The sequence below is a fragment of the Callithrix jacchus genome, chromosome 7, assembly GCF_049354715.1.
Source record: "Callithrix jacchus isolate 240 chromosome 7, calJac240_pri, whole genome shotgun sequence".
In the NCBI taxonomy this organism is placed as follows: Eukaryota; Metazoa; Chordata; class Mammalia; order Primates; family Cebidae; genus Callithrix; species Callithrix jacchus.
Genome location: NC_133508.1, coordinates 44,053,403 through 44,074,463, shown reverse-complemented (window position 1 = coordinate 44,074,463; position 21,061 = coordinate 44,053,403). Strand labels below are relative to the sequence as shown.

Below are 21,061 nucleotides of genomic sequence, written 5' to 3'. Positions count from 1 at the left end.
GCCGGCAGGGCTCTGCATGGCTTTGAGCTGGACCCAGCCTGGAGGGGCTTTTTGGAAGATGGCACGTGGGCGGTGGGAGCGGGGAAGCGGGTGAGGGGAGCCCGCCTGCGCGGATTTTTCTGCAGTAACCAGACCCACAGTCTCCGTCCTTTCCTCAAGTGTGGAACACGTTTTTCTTATAATCCTCTTTGGAGAGGAGGTCAGGAACGTACCGAGGCCGGAGCCGGGTGCGGGGCGGGTCCCTGCGCGTGTGAACCCAGTGGGGAGCGGGCGGCGAGCTGCCCTGGACACCCCTCCGCGCCGTTGGGGGACCCGGGACCTGGAGGGCGGAGGCTGCTTGCCCTGCCAGGGGTGCGCGGGGGCGGCGTTTCCCCGCCTCTCCCTGTGCCCGGGCTCGCCCAGCCCAGGCTGCCCGCTCGGCCGTCGGGTCCCCGGGCGCGCGGACGCCTCGACGGCTCCCCCTGCCGGGGCGCCCCCCCTCCCGGTCCCCACCCTAGACCAGCGGCTCAGGACTAGTCTCCCAACTTGTTCTTTGCTGTTAACTAGTCGCGCTGCCGGAACGATGGGATGGGGTTGCCACAGCAACCAGACTGGACGTCACAATCCGGGCATGTGTGCCGCCCCCCCGCCGTGCCGCCGTGCCTCCGGCGCTGCCGCCGCCACCCTCGGCCGGCTGCGGGACTCGGGCTGCGGGGCGCGGTGGGCGGAGCGCCCGGGCTTTGCGCGGAGCGGGCTAAGGCGGCCAAGAGCAAGGGGGGTCGAGACAGGGGGGTTGGAGGTTTGGGGGGCGGGGGGGGCAGACGGCCGCCATCTTCTCGCCGAGGCCGCCTCGCCCGCCGCGCGCGCCCGTCCGGCAGCGCACGGGTTAAGGCTGGCACCGCGCCCGGCGGGAGGGGGGGAGCCCACCTCCCCTTCTTTCCGCGCCGGGCATGCGGGGCCCACTGGGCACCGAGGAGGAGCTACCGCGGCTGTTCGCCGAGGAGATGGAGAACGAGGACGAGATGTCAGGTGAGCGGGGCGCGGGTGCGCCCGGGGCCAGAGCGGCAGGGGCGCCGAGGCGGGCCGGGCCGGGGGCCGGAGCGCGGGCTGCAGGGGCGGTGCGGCCGGGCTGGCACCGCTCAGGAGGGGTGCAGGGGCTGCAGGGCTGCGCTCCCGCCCGACTGGGGCCGCGCGGCCAAGGGCGCGGGCAGGGTGAGCGCCCGGGCACGGCGTGCGGGCGGCCAAGGGCGGGGTGCGATCCGGGCGCCCCGGGCGGCGACGCGGGCCAGGCGGGCCGGAGGATGGCGGGCGGGGCCTGCGCTGGGCGCCCGGGCCGGGAGGGGTCGCAGCGCTGCCGGGGTCGGCCCGCGTGCCCTTGAAGGGGGCGGGAATCGCGGTGGCTCCTGGAGCGGCGCACTCCGCGCTCGCGTCTCAACGCCGCGCGCCTCTGGCCTCGCCGCGGACAGGCGGCACCCAGCCCCTGGCCCATCTCGGCCGCGGGGCGGGCTGGGTGGGGCCCAGAGCGGAGTGAGGACTGGCGGTGCTTGAGGACACGGCGAGCGCCCAGGATGGGACGGCTTCCCTCCCGGCCCAGGAGGGTTCCACGCTGGGGCGCACCGGCTCGGACCTCTGCTCCTCTTCCCTGGCCTCTGGGCGCTGTGACCGCCGCTCCCAAGCACTTTACCCGGGCCGCCGGCGTCCTCCTGGCGCGCCCTGGCGCCCGCCGCTGTCTCCAGCACCCCCATTGCCCAGGGTGGTGGCGTTCCCTGCCTTGGCTACAGGCCTGACACCCCAGGGCCACCGCCCCTGCCCTTGCCATCTCTCTCCTTTTTTCTCTCAGAATTTAGCATACACGGGGCCGTGGGCCAGGGGTTGCCTTGTAGGACAGTTCTTGAGTTAACAGCTCACCATTTGTTTGGGATGTTTTCCCTCCCGGCACAGCTGGGCAGAGCCCCACCCTGTCAGCCACCCTGCCTCCTTTCTGGGAGACTCTTACTTCTCGGCTTCCCTACACCAAGTGTATGGCCTCTCTGGACTTCGGAGAGACTTGTGGGAGGCTGGAGGCTCTCCTGGGCCCAGGAATGTGCCTCTGGCCCCTCTGACTTCCAGGGGTGAGAAGATTCCACAAATGGACACCTCCAGCTCCTGTTGGAGGAAGCAGCTCAGAGTCTTCTCTGGAGGGTATTCCTACCAGGTGGCCACGCCCCCTGCCCCCTCCTGTTTGCTTGCTAGGTTCCTTGGTGGCTTTAATGCCGTGACCAGGCCCCTACAGGAGCCTGGCACTCACCTTGCCTGTCAGTCAGGCCAAGTTGGCAGGGAGCGTGCTGGGACCTGGGGAATAGGGGAGTCCTTACTTGGGGTGGGGTTGCCAGGACAGTGGTTGTCTGTCATATCCTCAGTCCTAGGAATCAGACCCATTCTCTGGAGGGGAAGACTCAGGCCCAGCACAGGCACCAAAATGAGTGGACACTTTCCACCCAGGAGGCTGGCTCCCTAGTAAGCCAGTTCACTGGTTTCCTCAGGAAGTTGTTTGTTGTGGTGTTTGGGGTGTGGCCCTTTTGTGGCATCGATGGCATTTCTGGGGCTGCACCCACCCCCCTGGTGGAGTCCCCTGGCTATCTTTCCCATCTCACACTCTGGCTCTCCCTGACTGTGTTGGATATAGAGGTTGGGAAAGGAAGGAGGCCAGGGAAGGTACCCCCAGTCTCATAGGCAGCCCCCTCACTGCTTGGGCCAGATAGGTGGGGCCCTGGTCATCCTGCCCACCACCCATTCTCCCCCTTGGTGGATCGGTCACAGAGCCTCCAGGAGTGCCCCCGGAGCCCTGCAGAAGAGCTGCCCTGCCCTGGCACCTCTGGCCTGGGGATTCTGCCCCCATCCCTCAGCAAGGCCAGCTACTCCACCTCCAGAGCCTTCCCAGGCTCCTGGCTTCTCTCCATGTTCTGGGTCCAAGCCTCTGTCCCCTCCTGATGATCCCCTCCAGGGCCTTCTACTCAGTCCTCATTACCACCTTCTGCACAGCAGCTGGGGTCACCTTGTGAACACAAGTCAGACCCTGACCCACATGGCTGCAGTCACCTGTGAAGCCCTTGTCCCGGTCCACACCTGTGCCCACTTGTTCCCAGCAGCCACACTGGCTTCCCTGCTGCTTCTGGAACACTCCACGCTCTGTTCTGCCTTGGGCCCCTCCCTGTGACCTCTGGCTGACCTGCTCTTTCCTCTGCTCACCGTTGCCCCCAGCTCAAATGTCATGATGGGGAGGGTCACCCTAGCCAAGGCAGGGCCTTCCGGTCACTCTGAGACACATCGTCATGCTTTCTTTGGAAGAGATGGGGTCTTGCTGTGCTGCCCAGGCTGGATTTGAACTCCTGTGCTCAAGCAATCCTCCTGCCTCAGCCTCCCTAGTAACTGGGACTACAGGCTTGTGTCACTACACCCCACATACTTGAAATGTTATCATCAGTTTCCTCCTGGGTCTGTGGGCTCCTCTTCAAGTGTAACTCACTTGATCACCTGCCGTGCCCAGCACCTGAAACCATACGTGCCTGAGAGATGGTTGTGGTTTCAGTATCTGAGGGCTGGGACTCCCTAGGTCACCCTGGCTCCTGGCTATGAGGACAGCCCCAGTCAGGTCTCCTGTCAAGTAACACTGCTGGCCCCCACTTACCCTGAGCTCTTCACCATAGCCCCTCTGCAGCCATGGGTCCAAGCTCTGCAGCGGCGACTCCCACAGACCCAGAGCCAGCTGGTTCCAAAACATGGAAGTTTGTGGCTGGAGGAGCTAGTGTTTTGGAAGCTGTGACAATGATTTTTCAATCTATGGCTGTGGAACTCATGACTCGTCTGATATTTTTCCTTGACTCTGCTCACCTCCCACCTGCCCCAGGAGTTGCTCACTCTCAGCAGTGGATTCTTGTTTCTCATGCAGTGGTGGTGGGGAGGAGGGGTTTGCCCCAGCTAGCTCTGGCATCGAGGCAGGTGTCTGGGCCAGCTCCCAGGAGGAAGGCAAGGTGGGTACCTCTTCTGGTTTGGGGACCAGAAGCTGCCAGATTCTCCTGGGAGTTGGGGTGACTGGTCGAAGCCAGGGTTCAAGAGCTGGTGAGATGAGACCTCGGATTCCAGCTCTGAGCATTAGCTGAGTGGTCTTGGACAAGCCATGTAGCCTTCTCCTTGGTATGCCCACTTGTAGAATGGGGACATAGCACTGGCTACCTCATAGAGGGTTATTATGAGGAACAGTGAGACAGTGCATGTGGAACATTTAGGTCACAGTGCCCAGCACATAATAGGCACTCAATAAACTGTGGCTGGTGTAATTAGCATCAGCCAAGGGGGGAAGCTGTTCTCCCTTCTCCAAGGAAATGCTTCTGATGCTTGCACCGTTAGCCAGTAAGCCCAGGGGAGTGGGAGGCTGGGTGGGAGGAGGGCCGCGAAGCCTGAGGTAGGACTGGAGGGAGGCAGGAGAGGGGATCAGAAAATGTGGCTCTAAGACCTCTTAGGGCCACTACTGGGCTGGTAAGTTCCCTGCCTCATTGGCCCAGCTTTTCCTAAATCACAGAGAAAGCTTGTGACCAGACCGGGCAGTGTCTGAACGAGGTGCCATCACTGCTCTGGCCCCAGTGACAGTTGACCCTAGCTGTGTGCCTGTCTTACGCTTGCTCCTTCAGGTTCAGGGGCCAGGAGAGAGTGACAGTCATGATTCCCAAAGACCGAGACTTTTTAGCCTGCACCCCTATCCCTGTGGAAGCATGGTTTGTGGGGCAGGGTGGGGGGTCCCAGGGAGCCTAATTGTATTTCACATGCTTTTCTGGGAGGAGGGAGGCAAAGTGACCAGCACACTTTGTCCAGTGGCTTCGTCAGTGGGTTATTCATTCTCATTCCAAGTTGATCAGGTAGTGAGATCCATCTATTATTTTATCAATTCATTCAGTCACTCATTCATCATCCATTCATCCACCCATCCATCCACCCATCCATTTATCTGCCGCCCACATCTACCTGTCTATCCACAAAACCATTCACCATCCACCTATCAACCCATATCCACATCATCCATCCATTCTTCCTACCCACTATTCATCCATGTACCATCTGTCCATGCTTCCCACCATTTACCATCCATCCATCATCCAGTCCATCCATCCTTCCATCCATGCATCTGTATATCTACCTGCCCACCCACATCTACCCATCTACCCACAAATTAACCAAGTAACCATCCACCATCCATCCACCTGTCCATCCATCCGTCCATCCACCATCTATCTATCCACCATCCATCCACCTGTCCATCCATCCACCATTCATTCATCCATCTGTCTACCATCCATCCATCTTCCCATCCACCATTCATGCATCCATCCATTCATCCACCACTCACCATCCATCCATTCATCCACCCACCATCCATCCATACATCCATCGATGAACCACTCATCCATTCACCCACCATCCATTCATCCATCCACCAGCCACTCACCCATTCATCCACCATTCATGCATCCACCCAACATCCATCCACCATCCATCCATCCACCATTTATCCATGCATCTATCCACCAGCAACTCATCCATTTCCACCCACTATCCATCCATCCATCCATCCCTCCACCATCCCTCCATCCATCCATTCATCCACCACCATCCATCCATACATCCATCGACCAACCACTCATCCATTCACCCACCATCCATTCATCTACCCAACATTCATCCATCATCCATTCATCTGTCCATCCACCATCCATCCATCCATCCATCCACCTATCCAGCCATGCATCCATCCACCAGCCACTCACCCATTCATCCATTCACTATCCATCTGTCTACCATCCACCCACCATCCATCCATCCATCATCCATCTATTCACTATCCATCCACCATCCATTTATCCATCCACCCATTCACCATCCAGCATGCATCTATTCACTATAAATTTATCAATCCACCCATCAGAGACTTCTGGAATATCTTCTCTGAGCTGGGTACAGAACACAATGAGTGTTGTCTAACTTACTGGGGCTTTTGCTTATCTCTGTGGCTCAGTCCTTATGTCACTCTCCTTCCCTGTCTTTCTCTCCCACTCTGTCCCCATGTCTGTCAGTTTTTGTCTCCCCCAAGGTCATGCGCCTGCCTCTCCCTTTCTGTCTGCTGTTTCTCTTTTGTCCCTCCTTGTCCCTCCAGGTTGTCTCCCCCTTCCCTCCGCTTCTCGCTACTCTGTCCTCCTCCTCCTCACCCATGCCCTGGGGCCTCTCCCTGCCTGCCCCACACTCCAATGCTCACTCTCTCCTAGCCCCAGTCACTTGGGGTAAATGCCTCATCTATCCTCATCTCTTCTTTCCACTCCCCACTCAGGACTGATGCTTTCTTTTGATGTGACACCAATGAGGTGATGTCTGGATTTTGTGAAATGTCATACATAAATTATGAATCCTCTCTTGGATGGGTGTACTGCCCCCCTTTGCCAGCATAGGGCCTGTGTCACAGGGGGAGGTTCAAGGACTGACGGCAGCCTTGGCCTGAGCACTCTTTCCTGGCCAGCTTCTAGGGTGGCCCTGGGAACCCCTGGCCCCGCAGTGCCCAAACTAGAGACCACCGCCCTCCGCCCTTCACCACCGCTGCGCTGGCCCTCCTGGGTCTCCCTGGGCTCTGCCATTGCTGAGCCCCTGCAGGCATCTCGTGGGTGCTTTGTATTCACAGTTTCTGCTTCTCGCCATCGCCCTGGAGAGAGGCTGCCACATCAAGCCCATTTCATAGATGAAGAGAGAAGCTCAGTGTGGAAGGCAATTTCTGGGGTGACCCCCCAGGAAGGGTGGTGCAAAGCTTCTGCCGCCCTTGTTTCTCCCTCCTGACCCCCAGGTGGCCTTGTTCTCTGCTTGGTGCTGGTTTTGGGGGGAGTCCGGGTGGGAAATAGAAGGAGCCTGTCTCGAGGTCCCAGCAGATGTTGAGCGGGATCCCTATTGTTGGCAGGTTTGCTGGCCTTGTAACCTGGTGATGGTGCTGTCATCCCAGCTCCTGGCTTGGCCCCCGAAAATCCTTCAATCACCCAGGACCCGATGACCTAACTTCCCCTCCACAGTCACGCAACTTCCCCTCCACAGTCACGCGCCTTCCCCTTGTTTTGATCACCTTGTGTTTGCCAAGCGCGTGGCGGCTGCGTCCTTGCTCTGCTGCCGCCCCTCCCCAGAGAAGCAGGGGGCTGGAGCCTGGGCCTGGCAGAGTTGTCGGGCTGCATGCAGGGGGACTAGGGGACTAGTGTGGTGAACCAGCCTTGACCCCCCTGAGGGACCTGTGACCTTCCAGAACACAGACCAGCCTAAGTCACCTCAGTGTCCCCCAGGCATACACTGAGCCGATCTACACAGCGTGGGCTGTTTCAGTGCTCACTTCTAGGAGGGTGTACTGGGGGAGAGAACTCTCAAGGGGATGGGAGCCGACTGCCTGCGCTCAAACCTGGCATCACCACTGCCAGCTGTAGGACTGAGGTGTGGGTAAATAATGAGGTCCTTTGAGCCTCGGTTTTCCAATCTGCAGATGGGGACAAGCATAGAAGCCATCTCTGAGCCAGGTGTGGTGGTTGTGCTTGTTGTCCCAGCTACTCGGGAGGCTGAGGTGGGAGGGTCACTGGAGCCCAGGAGGTCAAGGCTGCAGTGAGCCATGATCACAGCACTGCACTCCAGCCAGCGACCCTGTCTCGAAAAAGAAAGCCCGAAAACCAGAAAGAACAGTGCGCCTCTCTGAGTTGCTCTGTTGAAGTGATACAAATTACTCAGTGCTAAGTGCTTTGGGCCTGGCACGAGCCTGGCAGGTGGTGTGCAGGTCACTGCCGCTATTGTAATGCACTAACCTGAGAAGTGCCACCTCACCGTCCTGGTGCAGCTGCAGTGGCTCATGCTTGGCCAGCCTGGGGTCCTGCAGGGCTGAGCTGGCGTGTACCGGGAGGTAGCGAGGGGCTGGGGGAGCTGCGGAGGAAGCAGCAAGGGTGCCTCTCCTTCCTCTGGTTGACTTCGGCCCACCCTGCCTCAGCCCCCAGGAGGTGGGAGATCACAGGATACTGGGTCCTAATTAGAGCAGGTTTGGATCCATGGAGCCTCAGGAGGGGTAGGGCTGGCGCACTGCCAGGCGGGCCAGGAGGGCGGTCAGGCATCCACGAGGGGCCAGGAGCTGGCAGGACAAGGAGTTCTGAGGTAGAGTTGCTCCTCCCTGGAGCCCCTCACTCTGGCCAGGCGGGACCTTAGCACTGGCTGCATGGTCTGCGTCTTGGACCCCTCTGGGCCTCTGCTCTGTCCTCCCCAGATGGGGCCATAGGGAGGGTGGACTCAAGGGCACAGGCTGGGGCTTGGGGAAGGGCTGACTGTGGGGTTGCTTGGATGGTGACCCCCCAGGTCTGGTTTTACAAAGCTCAGGGCCTGCTGCAGGAACAGAGCATGTCTGAGGGTGGGAAGGGGCTGGGGCTTGGCTGAGGAACAGAGTGTGTGGGGTGATAGGGGACATTATCACAGAGTCAGGTGTTGCATGACAACAGAAGCCATTTGGGAAGAGGAAGGGCCTGTCACAGACAGGGATAGGCAGGGCTGAGTCCCTGTCCCCATGGGCCAGCTCCAGAGACTTCTCAGAAGAGGACTTCACCAGGCAGAGGCCCTGGGCTTCGAGGTCTTGGAATGGATTGGGGGTTCTGTCCATGGGCAGAGGGTCTGGGGCTTTGTCCTCGAAGCCTTGTTCTGGGCGTGGGTTAGGGCCAGAGCAAGGGTCCCCTTTGCCGTCCCTTCCCCATGGGCAGATCCTGGGCTTCCTTCCGGAACCTCCGGCAGCACCTGTGCATGCCCTCGTCCGTTGTGTGGTCGGGTGACTGGTGAGTGACCGTGTGCTGGGCTGGCCTTCCGAAGTCTGGGACCACCCTGCTGGAAGGGGACAGCTGGGAGGAGGCAGGAGGGAGAGGCCCCCCCTTGAGATTGCATCAGCCAGAGCCTGTTACATAAGCAATGTTGGGCACCGCCAGGGTGTGGGGGTGGCTGTGCCCAGGCGGTCTCCTGCAGTGGCGGGGGAGGCGGAGGCTGGGTGGGGAGCGGGCAGGTGTGGACTGGCATCCCATCGGCTGTCCCACCATAGACACTCCCTGCCAGCCCTGCCACCGCCCCATTGATACCTGCTCTCCAAGATGACTCTGGGGGTCCCCATGCACGTTTTCACCTGGTTTGAAAAATCCCCACCTTCCCACACCAGGGATCAGAGGAACTGGATGGGGTCAGCCAGAGCAGCCCAGCCCCTGCCCCTGGCTGTGTTGGGTCTGACCCACATAAACCCCCTAGGGGTGGCTCTTGCTGCCGGCTCCCCTGTGCGTCCTGGCCCTCCACAGGGTGCCCTCCCTCGATGGGAGCCCCAAGCACCTGGCCACCCTCGAGGGAGGCCCTGGTGCAGAGAGGCATTAAGACAGTGGTACAGCCCCCACCTTCCCCTGGTGCAAGCTGGCCCTGTGGGATGCAGGGGCCAGAGGGGTGTCTGCTCAGCCACCGGTGCCCCTGAGGAGTGGGGACAGTGGGGCTAGTGCTGCACCCATAGTGTGAGCAGCGAGAGCCTCAGAGACCCAGGGTGGGACTCCTGCCGTCTCCCTTTCCAGGCTTTGGGACTCTCTGGGGGTCCCAAGCCGGGCGGTGGGCCTGTGTGGAGGGTGAGAGGTGGGTGTTGGGTGTGTCCTGGGTGTGCATGCATGCCCATGCATCTGCACGTGGCTTCTCTGAGCCTGTGGGCCAACCTGGGGGATGCCCTGAGGCCTTTTTGTTGACCCACGGTGGTTATAATCAAAAACTTCCTTGGCGGAAGGGGCTGTCTGTCTCTAAACTTGATCCAGCAGGGATGCTCTGCCCCCTTCCTGGATGAAAGCCTCCTGGTGGCCCTGGGACCTCTCCTCCTCCTCAGGGTCACCTGGGGTCCCACTCAAGGGGATCTTCAGACTCTGAGTGACTCTCCCTGTTGTGTCTCCACTGTCACAGAGGGACAGGCTTGGGGGGTCCAGGGCAGAGGTTCTGAGGCTGAGAGCGTTCTCTTTGCTCCTCAGCTTCCCCAGCTGCTCCTGAGTGCACAGGGAATGGTGGAGAGGGGTAGGACAAGCTAGCTGGGACGCTGGGGCCGCAGGCTGGCATGAAGGGCCGGCTCTCTCGTGGGCCCTTCCTGAGGACTCTGGGAGGTTCTTCCCTTCTGGAAGCCTCCTTTGCCCCCACAGGCAGCAGTGTCTGTACTTTACATGGTTTGATTCTTGCTGCTGTGCCTGCCAAGAGGACCCTCCCCCTGACCCCTCCATGCCCATGTCTGGTGCATGGGAACTCCAGGCTCAGCTGCCCTTTCTCTCCCCTGATTTTTCAGATGAGGATCAGATCCTAGGTCACTGCCCCCACGCAGGGGTCTCATGTCATACCTTGAAGGACACGTGGCAGCCCTTCCTCTGAGTTGGAGGTTGGGTGGGGCAGACCTGGAGCTGTGGCCAGCATCTTCAAAGATATTCCCCTCCCGAGCCCGCCCTGCCAGGGCCCTTCGGCCTTTTGAGTCTCAGTGCAGGCGAGGGCAGCTCCTGAACACCCACGTGTGCTGGGCAAAGCGTCTCTCTGTGGACTGTCACAGCTTTCTAGTGCCCAGCTGGAATGTGCTTGGCTTCCCGTTATGAGCCTGTTGGAGGTGGGGGAGTGTGGACCTGTGTGCTATGTGTGCACAGGGGCGGGGTCCAGGAGGAGATCCGATAGGGTCTTAGATTCTCCATTAATGCAGCATCCTGTCAAACCCATGGGGTATCCGGGCATCCTGCTTGTTGGGTTTGTCCTGCAAACTCCCGGGGTTCTCAGGTATGGGACCCAAGTGTCCCTGTGGTCCACAGTTCTCTTTTTTTTTTTTTTTTTTTTTTTTTTGAGACGAAGTTTTTCTCTTGTTACCCGGGCTGGAGTGCAATGGCGTGATCTCGGCTCACTGCAACCTCCACCTCCTGGGTTCAGGCAATTCTCCTGCCTCAGCCTCCTGAGTAGCTGGGATTACAGGCACATGCCACCATGCCCAGCTGATTTTTTGTATTTTTAGTAGAGACGGGGTTTCACCATGTTGACCAGGATGGTCTCGATCTCTTGACCTCATGATTCACCCGCCTCGGCCTCCCAAAGGGCTGGGATTACAGGCTTGAGCCACTGTGCCCGGCCCTTTTTTTTGAGACAGAGTCTCACTCTGTCACTCAGGCTGGAGTGTAGTGGTGGGATCTTGGCCTACTGCAACCTCCACCTCCTGGGTTCAAGCAATTCTCCTGCCTCAGCCTCTGGAATAGTTGGGATTACAGGTGCACATCACCATGCCCAGCTAATATTTGTATTTTTAGAAGAGATGGGCTTCATCATGTTGGTCAGGCTGGTCTCAGACTCCTGACCTCAGGTTATCCGCTTGCCCCAGCCTCCCAAAGTGCTGGGATTACGGGCGTGAGCCATTGTGCCCAGCAGGTCCAGCATTCTCAGGCCTCCTCCTGGCCACACTGTGGTCCTCTCTTTGGAGGGCAGAGATGGGCCTCCTGACTTCTGCTGTGTTTCTCAGGGAGCTACGGCAACGGGGCTATTTGCTTGTTGCTCATGGAGGTTCAGTTTTCTGAACACTGCCTATTGGGCAGGTGCTTATTGTCGCATTTACAGAGGAGGGAAGGAAAGGCCAGGAGGTGAGGGAATGTCACACAGTCCCCAGAGCTGCAGGTCTGGGAAGGGCAGGGTGGCTGTGACCTGGCACAGTTGGGTGTCTGTGGAGCCGGGGATCCCAGCTTCCTCGGGGCTGGCTCTGTGTCCCTGAAAGAAGCTCAGAAGTAACCGCCGCCACTTTCTGATTCTTCCAGAAGAAGAAGATGGTGGTCTTGAAGCTTTCGATGACTTTTTCCCTGTGGAGCCCGTGAGCCTTCCTAAGAAGAAGAAACCCAAGAAGCTCAAGGAAAACAAGTGCAAAGGGAAGCGGAAGAAGAAAGAGGTGAGGGGCAGCGCCCCCCCGGTGAGCTGGGGGTCGGGGGTTGTGGCTGCGTCTGCCTGGTTTGGAGTTTGAGGGTTTCTGAGAACTGAGTTTGATGAAGAACACTGTAACCAGTTCTCGTGTGAAGCGTTGTGCATGGAAGCCTTTCTGAGACGTTTGTGAGCTGTCCTATTTCTGGAGCAGGATGTCGGAGCCTCATTTTTCCTTCCTCCCGTTGTCCTATCCTGTGCGGAGACAGGGCGAGATTCCCTCGCCATGGTGCCCCCCTACCTCCTTGCCCCCCTCCCTGCTCCGTAGCTGATCTCCGTCCCTCTAAACTGAAGCGTGATGAAAGTGAAGTGAGTCAGAGAAGAGTAGCAAGGCCCGCTTAGGGACAGTCACCCGCTGGTGACCTCCGCATTCCCATAGCTTTCTCCCTGGCTCCTGGCTGGTTCTGGGCGGGTGAGGCTGCCACACGCTCCGCTGCCTTCGGTTGGCGGGTGTGACGATGTGAACGTGTCCCTGTCTTCCCACGCTGCTGACACATTCCGGGCGTGCTTCTCTGTGCTTCATGCGGGCTCACTGGATCCTCATGATCAGCCCTGGAAATTGGTGGGATGGGAAGGATGATCGCGGCTTGGCAGATGGAGAAACTGAGGTGGGCTAGGACATTGTGGTCTCCCTTTTTCTCACCGTATGCTGTCTGGTTCTTTCTGGGCGTCTCCTCTGATCCTCCAAGTCACCCTATGTTGACAGCAATGGTGGACACCTCCCTTCACAGATGAGAGCGGTGGCTCAGAGGTGAGCCGGCCCACGGTCACACAGTGGCGGTGCTGAGACCTGAATCCACAGCTGTCAGCTGTGCCAGCCCTCCCCGCCAGGCATGTTTCTCCCCTCCCGCCTGCCCCGAGGGGGCCTGAGACCAGCTCTCCACCTTTCTTTGCCCCTGCCTAGAGGAAACTGGCCCGGCCCCACCTTGCAGGCAAGAGGCCCAGGGAGGCTGCTGGTGAGGTGTAGTGGTGGGGAAGGTGCTAATGCCAAGGGGGTGCCATTGGCAGCACTGGGCCTGGATCCAGGCCTTCCTGTAGAGTAAGGTGGGAGGTGGCTGCCAGAAGACCCTAGGGGTGGATGCGGGGAACTTGTCCCAGGCTGGAGATGCTCCCTACCATGAGAGTTCCAGGAGCACCTGTTTCTGGGGGCACACTCTGGGCCTCTTCTTTACCCATGAACAAGGTGAGATCGCTGGAAGGCTTTGAGCAGTGGAGGGACTGACGTGACGTGACAGCCTGGCAGGCTCCCCTGGCAGCTCTGGGGCCAGGCCAGAGACAGGAGTGGAGCCCAGGGAGGGAGAGATGGTGGTGGTGGGGGGTGAGGGTCCCTGTCTTCACCTCTGGGCCTCAGGTCTGTGCCCCATTTCTACCTCCCTGGCTTGTTCGGGCACTTGGAGGCATTTTGGGGGGCCCTGAACTCTGCCTGCAGCATGTGGCTCCTCCTCTGGTCTGAGCGTCAGCCTGGGGACGTTGGAAGAGTAGAGCTCACCTCGGATGTGTCCTTGCTCAGGGACTGCAGGGAAAGGATGGGGCCGGGAGGTGTTGGCCCCATTCCTCTGACAGAGCTGCCTCAGATATGTCCTGCTCCTCCTCTCTTTGCTGGGGGCGTTGGTCAGCGCCACTCACTCACCTCCCACCCCCCACTCCTCTCCTGGCTGCTGCCTCACATGGCTCCTGCAGCCCCTGACTCTCCTGGGAGAGCTTCCTGAGTGTGCCCTGACCAAGTCCCATGGCCCCTGGTCCAGAGCCTGTCTGGAGCCCCCACTGCTGCCCTCCAAGCCCCTGCCCCCACCCGCACCTGCTTTGCAGCCGCTCTAGCCCCTTCTGGTCCTCCGTGAACACGCGTGTGTGCATGTGACTATATGTACTACCCTGTCTTCCCCTGGAGAGACCCTGGCCCTTCTGGCTGATTCTGTGCATCTTCTTTGTTGCCCCTCAGCTCTGTGCCCCATCTGGCATGGTGTCTGGGATGGATGTGTGTCCCTTCCCAGGAACTACCCCTTACCACTGGGCCAGCATGGGGGCTGCAGGGGGAAGATGTGAGGTGAAGGGGAGGACCTGGTTCCTCGGAGCGGGATGTGGAGGCTCCTGCCTGGCCCATCATGCCCCAGAGACTTCCAGGCCTACGCTCTGAAGCTCTTACATCTTCCCCAGGTTCTCAAAGAGGGTGAAGCTCCCAGTCCCTGTTAATTGATGGGGAAGTGGAGCTAGGAGAGCGGAAGTGGGGATTGAGTGCCTGGAGGCCTACCTTGTGAAGGAGAGGCTGTGGGCCAGCTCCTTGGGCATGGGGCTCCCTGAATTCCCTGCTGCAGCTCCTGCCCTTCTCTTCCGCTGCTTCAGCCGCTGCCCCGTGGCCCCAGAGGTTGGTCCTTGTGCTGGGCAGAGGGTAGATGGCTCTGGGCTGCCAGGCCCTGGGATGAAGGCACCGAGAGTCTCTGGCAGAGGCTGTGATATCTTGCTCTGCTGCCATCCCCGACTCAAGCCTCAGACCCGGGCTCCATGGGCTCAGGGTGATGTGGATTTTAGGACCCTGGGGCTCATGACCCATGGTAGGGCCTCTTAGCTGCGAATCCTCCCCCACCTCCTCTGAATTAGAAGCTGGGTGGGAGTCTAGGCCAAGATGGGCAGTGTCACCTGGGCCTGGGTCTCAGGCCGCTGGGTTGGGTGGGCATGGCTCCCAAATGGAGATGAAGGACCCAGCGGGGTGCAGCAGAGGCCTGTGGGAGCCCCTGCCTTCCCCAGGTGGGGCTTGCTCCCCTCCCCTCTCCTGGGCTCAGCAGGGCTGGGAAGGAGGTCAGGGGGTGGGCAGCGTCTAGACAGTGGCGAGGCTTGGGGGCTGGGGGCCGGATGGTCTCTGAGATCTGGGAGGGCTGGTTCTCTGACTCTCATTCCCAGGGCTATGATCCCGCTGAGCCTTCCTTCTTCTGGTCTTCCCTCCTGCCTCTTTCTCTGACAATATATTTTTGTATTTGTCCAGGTCCCTATCTCTCTCTGGCTCTTGTCTGTCTGTCTGTCTCTCCCTGGGTCTCATATTGCGTCCCTCTCTCTGGCCTGTGCTTGGTCTTCACCTTGGTAACCTCTCTGCATCTCCTCTCTCTCCTTTGCCCTCTTTTCTCTCTTACCCTCTCCCCTCATTTCCCTCCATCTCTTTCATTTGCTCCACCCCTTCCTCACGCTCTCTCCTTCTCTACTAAGATGCAATTCTGGTTCTTGGAAGGGGTAGGGGGCTGGGATGGACAAGAGGCCTCCGGAGGCACTCCCTCCCCTGCATTCGAGAGCCTGGCTTGGGCCAGCTGTCAGATCTTAGGAGGTCTGGAACACGCTGTGGCCCAGCTGCTGGGTGCCCGCTGCCCACCTGCCTGGCAGACTTGGGGGCCCAGGATACAGGCAAGGGGATTTCACCCCTCTGCCCTTCTCTGTCTCCAAACAGGTGGCTCCAAGATGAAGGGCAAAGGACCAGGGCAGGTGGGCCACAAGCAGCAGTTTGTTGGTGGCAGGAGGCTGGCCGCGAGTGGTGGATTCTGATTTACATAAAATAACCGGGCTGCAGCCGGAACCTGAGCATATGTAGATGAAGCTCCCTGTCAGACCCTAGTGAGCGCAGGAGGGAGAAATGATTTCAACCTGTACTGCAGCGGTTACCATAGCAACCAATTATTCAGTGCTAAATTATAACTGTTTATAACACTCGTGAATGGGAAGGCTCCTATTTCATTCTTCCCTTTTCCCTCTCAATCTTGAAGGACCCCAAACGGAGAATGACCCACTCTCCACATCCTTCCTTTTGAGTTTAAATGTCTCCTTTTTCATGAGATGTGGTGCGTGTGCGGAGCATCCGGCCTAGAGGGAAGGGAGACGGAGGTGGGAGGCCTCTGCCGAGAAGCGTCTGCGGAGCTCGGAAGGAGGAAGGGCGGCGGGACTGTCCATTGGGATCCCCAGGGCCGCGATCGTATACTGTGTCCTCAGTAGGGTGGGGGCTCAGAGCACAGATCCCTCCTGCCTGCCTCTGCCTCCTGGCACATATGGGCTGGGCCTAACAGTCAAGGCAGCTTTGCAGGTGGATTCTGTGTGGGGACTTCATGTCCACTAAGATTCTTCTGCTAGCCAATGGAGTGTCCCCTGTAGCCACACCTAGGGCTGCTGCAGCTGAAAGGTCAGTGCCGAAGTTGAAGGCCAACTGTCATTCAGATCTTCATGCCCGCAGTATGGTTTGATTGCTCTCAAGCCTCAGGGCTGGGTTGGTTCGGGGGCTTAGCTAGGGCGTCATCGGTCTGTGTCTGTCTCCTCCGCTGCACATGGCCTGGTCTACGAGCCTCTCTGTATGTTTTGAGATACTGAACTGCACATCTACCTCTGGTTCTTGATTATTTGTTCCCTTCTTGCCCGTGGATGATGCTCCATCCCTCCAGGTCCCACTGATGGGGCACTGCTCTGCTAGGTGTTTTCAGAACTATTTTCAGCTTTCTCTGCAAGGAGAGATTTTGGAAAAACAACACAGAAAGGAGGCCTAGTTCTAGAGTGTTGAAACAGCTGGATGCAGGGTTCTGCCCTGTACCCCCACCCTTGGCCCGCCCCTGGTAGGGGAGGAGGGTGCAGGTGGGAGGCCCAGCCGTGGGGGCTCCATGTGGTGGAGGCAGGGCAGAGGCTCAGGGCCGGGGAGGCAGGTGGGGACTTGGGAGTCAGACCGTTCTGTTCAACTGGGCTCTCTCTAGTGCAGGCGGATGGAGGAGGGAAAGAAGTGCCTCGCCTCCAAGAAATGAGGGTTTTGTAGCTTACCTGAGCCCCAGCGGGTGACTTCAGGGCGAGGGCCACAGATGGGCGACAGATGTGCCTAGTGTCACCCAAGCCCGTTCCATGCTGAGGGTCTGTGCCCTGCTTAACCCTGAGTGGTTGCTGGGAGAGCCCTCTGTCAGCACTGGGTCCCCGGCCTTCTGCCAGCCCTGCTCTCCTGAGCTGGTGTGCTCTGCTGCTCCTGCCAGACAGTGGAGGCTGCTGGAGGCGCCTTCCCCTCCTCGTTCCTCCCTCCCCCGGCTCTCCCTGGGGTGCCTCTCCTGGTCTCTGCTGCAAGTTGCCAAGGGGCTTGCTTGCTGTCAGATGCTGGGCCGGCTCCTGGCAGACATTGCCACAGCAGCCCCTTCTTGTCCAGGTCCTGCTCCCTCTGCGCTGTGTTGCTGCCCAGCTGCTGGCAGCCTCTGTGCAGTTAGCTCAAGCCCAATCCCGATGGCAGAAACGTGGGGGTGAGGCTGCTGTGTTCCCTCCAGCTTGTCATCGTGGCTGTATCTTTGGCTTCCAAACAGAGCTGGAGTCATCATGGGTCGTTTGGGCATTTTCTGGGCATCATCAGAATCACAGAGGCCTCTGGTGTCTGTGCGTGGGCGTGGTGGTGTCAGGGGCAAGGATTCATTCTGACTGCAGCCTGCTCTGGCTTGGCCCAGTCCCCTGCCCAGGGCGCAGCAAGGTGGCCCAGCACTGGAGACCCGGGTGCAGGACCCATGCCCCCACCCAGCTCAGAGCACTGCTTCTCTGTGCTTAGGTTTCTCCCATGTCCGACATGTTCAAGGCATTTTCTTACACAGTCTCCCTGGTTCCATTCTTCCTGGCATCCCCAGTTCACAGACAATGAAGCTGAGGTTTAGCTGGCTACGGTGACTTGACGACGTCTCAGGCTTGCAAGGAGCAGAGCCTCTCCAGGGAGCCTAGGACTCCCTGGCAGCCCACGCAGGATTAATCATGGGTCCCCCAACTTCATCCTTGGTGGGTTTGTGGGGTTTGTTTTCTGGTAGCTGAAGGCCGCCTAGGGCCCCTTCCTCCGGGAGGCCCAGCCTCTGTCCGTGGTGCTGAAGTTCAGGCTGTCTGTCTTCCTTGTCCTTACCTTTGCTGGGGTGAGGGCTGGGAGAGAGCGTGTCTCTCAGCTCTCCTAAAACGTGGTCTCTTGAAGCTGGCCAGACTCTGGACATGGACATCACTGTCTGACCTCCACCTCCCTGAAGGACCGAGGCCGATCCTGGGAGCTGTGGCCCCAGGGCCCAGCATCTCCTCCAGCCTTGAGAGCAGGCTCCTAGCCAGTGACCACGTCAGTATTCCCAGAAACACCCGGGTTCCGGAAAAGCAAAGAGCACAGAGGCCCTGCTGCCTGCCAGCTGCCAGCGCTGCTGACTCTGGCGGTTTAATGGGCTAAGAGGTTTGGGAGCAGGGAGGCTGCCGGGCAGGGGAGAGGGAGCAGGGCTTCCAGGAGAGTGGGGAAGTGCAGGCAGTCTGTTGGGGGAGCTTCCCAGCTGGATCTCAGAGGGGGCCCCCAACCCCCCAGTCAGTGACCATCTCCCCCTCCACTAACTGATGGATGTGCTGTTTGGAGCCACTCTCCAGGGAAAAGGCCACACTTGACCCTGTGGCCTGAAAGGGCAGAGGTGGGCTGGGGGCCTCCCAAGACTATCCAGGCAGGCCAGACCTCAGACTTTGCTGCGCCCTCATCCTCTTTCCTTCTGTCACCCTCTTCTTTCCTTCTCCCTCTTTCTGCCCTCTCTCCTTCCCTCCCTCCCTCCCTCCCTCCCTCTTTCCTCCATCCTCCCCACCACTGCTGTTTCCTGAGCTCATTTTTTATCTCTCTGGTTCTCTCTCCATCTCAGCCCATGCCTCTCCCAGCTCACCCTGAAAACAGTTCATGGCAGTCCTGTGCATGGCCAGCCCCTCGTGGGGGATCGTGGCAGTGCTGCCCGGCCCCTCCCTGAGAAGGGGCTGTAGAGGTCTAAAGGCCACAAGTAAACAGCTTTCTCTGAGGGACAGCGCCTCTCTGGTGGGGTGCTCTGGTTGTGGACGTCCCTATCTCCATATAAATGGGCCATTTTCTGCCTGTACAGACAGGAAACTAAATCAAGGAAGCCAAGCTTATGAGCTGCCTAAATTACCTTATCTCGTATGGAGAGGAAGTGGCCAGGGTAGGGGTGGGAGTGGGGAAAGGTGGGCATATGCCTTCCATAGCAGTGTCTGCAGAGTCTGCACACAGAGGAAGCTGGGATGTGCACCCTGCATTGATTACAGATCTCACCTGACGAACGCAGTTCCATGGAATGTGAACTTAAGTGGAGAGCTGCTGCACTGGGGCTCATGATGCAGCGGCTCTTCCCTGGCTGGGGCTCTTTCTTCTCTGGCTGGGGCTCTTCCTGTGCACTTTGCTTTTTGACTCTGGGACCACATCCTCCACCACCAGCTCCTGGGTCTGTGCCCCGGCATGTAACACTGGTTAAACCCCCAAAATGCACAGAAGCCTGATAATGACTGAAGCAGATCCTGAGTTCACCAGCAGGGCTGCAGGAGTGGGCCCAGCTGAGCTTGCCTGTGGGGAAGTTCTGCTCTCACAAGAGCCTCACTTTGCCTCACCTGCAGGCTCCACTGCTTCCTGAGGCATAGTCCCTGGGGACGAGACTTGGCTTAGGCTGGCTTGGGATTGCCCCTTTGGCTGGGCTTTGGGGCTGAGGCGTGAGCAGTGGCCCCTGATGATGAGTGGGGTGATGATCCCCAGTGTGGGTCAGGAGGTGGCTCTCAGGGCCATCTGCCGTCGAGGACTCTGGATGTTTCTGGGGCCTCCATTGCCCTCACTGTCCCCCTTCTTTTCCAGGGGAGCAATGATGAGCTATCAGAGAATGAAGATGATCTGGAAGAGAAGTCGGAGAGTGAAGGCAGTGACTACTCCCCGAATAAAAAGAGGAAGAAGAAACTTAAGGACAAGAAGGAGAAAAAAGCCAAGCGAAGAAGGAAGGAGGAGGATGAGGATGATAATGATGATGGATGCTTGAAGGTAACCACGGACGCCTGGCCGGGGGGACAGAGCGACATCGCCCTCGGAGGGGCCGAGCCTCCTGCCTGTCTGTTCTTTTTTTTTTTTTTTTAGATGAGTCTTGCTCTGTTGCCCAGGCTGGAGTGCAGTGGCTCATGCCTCAGCCTTCCAAGTAGCTGGGACTACAAGTGAACGTCACTCCACCTGGCTAATTTTTGTTTTTTGTTTTTTTTTTTTTTTTTTTTTGAGACAGAGTTTCGCTCTTGTTACCCGGGCTGGAGTGCAATGGCGCAATCTCGGCTCACCGCAACCTCCGCCTCCTGGGTTCAGGCAATTCTCCTTCCTCAGCCTCCCGAGTAGCTGGGATTACAGGCACACGCCACCATGTCCAGCTAATTTTTTGTATTTTTAGTAGAGACGGGGTTTCACCATGTCGACGAGGATGGTCTCGGTCTGTTGACCTCGTGATCCACCCGCCTCGGCCTCCCAAAGTGCTGGGATTACAGGCTTGAGCCACCGCGCCCGGCCTAATTTTTGTATTTTTAGTAGAGATGGGGTTTCGCCATGTTGGCCAGGCTGGTCTTGAATTCCTGGCCTCAGGTGATCTGTTTGCTTTGGCCTCCCAAAGTGCTGGGATTATAGGTGTGAGCCACTGCGCTGGCCTGTTCTCTGCCTTCTGACCTGAGAGCATGAGTCAGAAGGGCCAGAGCGTCCTTTCCCACCTGATCTGCATATGGGGCTGTGAGTGCGTGTGCTCACATGGGTGCATGTGTGCACGCACAGAAAGGATGGATGAAATTTAGGGCTCAGTGGTGGATCGTGCTGCATCTTGCTGATGTACTGGGTGCTCTGCCAACAGCTTGCCCGCTCGAGTGAGCAGCTACTTCTGGGGAGAGTGATAGATAATACGAGCTCAAGTTTAGTGTCAGGAACCTCTTGCTTGGAGCAATTTGGGAAAATAAAAGAACAAATGGAGTCTTTACCACAAGAAGTGCTGGACAGCTTTGTTTATGGTAGAAAGGGAACTTGTGTCCTGAAATCCTGCCCAGGTGAGCATTCCCAGAGTCTCCTACTGGAGGTGGGGCAGAGCAGCTACAGTGATAGGCCAGCTCTCGCCTAGGCCCAGCGTCCCCAGGAACATGGGAAATGACGTGAATCAAGCCAGGCCTTTATGGTCATGCTGAGGTGCTCTGGAGTCTCCAAAGCTGCACTGTGGGGCTCCTTGGGGAGGGGGAGAGGCCAGGGGTGAGGCTGGTAGGCAGTGGACGAATGACAATGCCAATCAGGAACACTGTGCTTGCT

At 58.8% G+C, this 21,061-nt stretch overlaps 1 protein-coding gene across 18 annotated transcripts in view; it reads left to right on the top strand.

Moving 5' to 3' along the window:
* The first annotated feature begins 630 nt into the window (after nt 1–630).
* Nucleotides 631–21,061, top strand: part of CHD5 (chromodomain helicase DNA binding protein 5) — a 75,917-nt gene continuing 55,486 nt past the window's right edge. For 8 of the 18 annotated variants that reach the window (XM_078330183.1, XM_078330180.1, XM_078330181.1 and 5 more), the window contains exons 1-3: nt 8,503–8,831; nt 11,829–11,956; nt 19,601–19,780. In XM_078330183.1, coding sequence (XP_078186309.1) covers nt 8,570–8,831; nt 11,829–11,956; nt 19,601–19,780 — 570 coding nt within the window. In that variant the 5' untranslated portion in view covers nt 8,503–8,569. Of the gene's footprint in view, nt 1,009–4,291; nt 4,369–8,502; nt 8,832–11,825; nt 11,957–12,478; nt 12,594–19,600; nt 19,781–21,061 lie in introns of those variants that run through there. The other 10 variants (XM_054236854.2, XM_035307496.3, XM_078330184.1 and 7 more) reach the window with 4 other exon arrangements.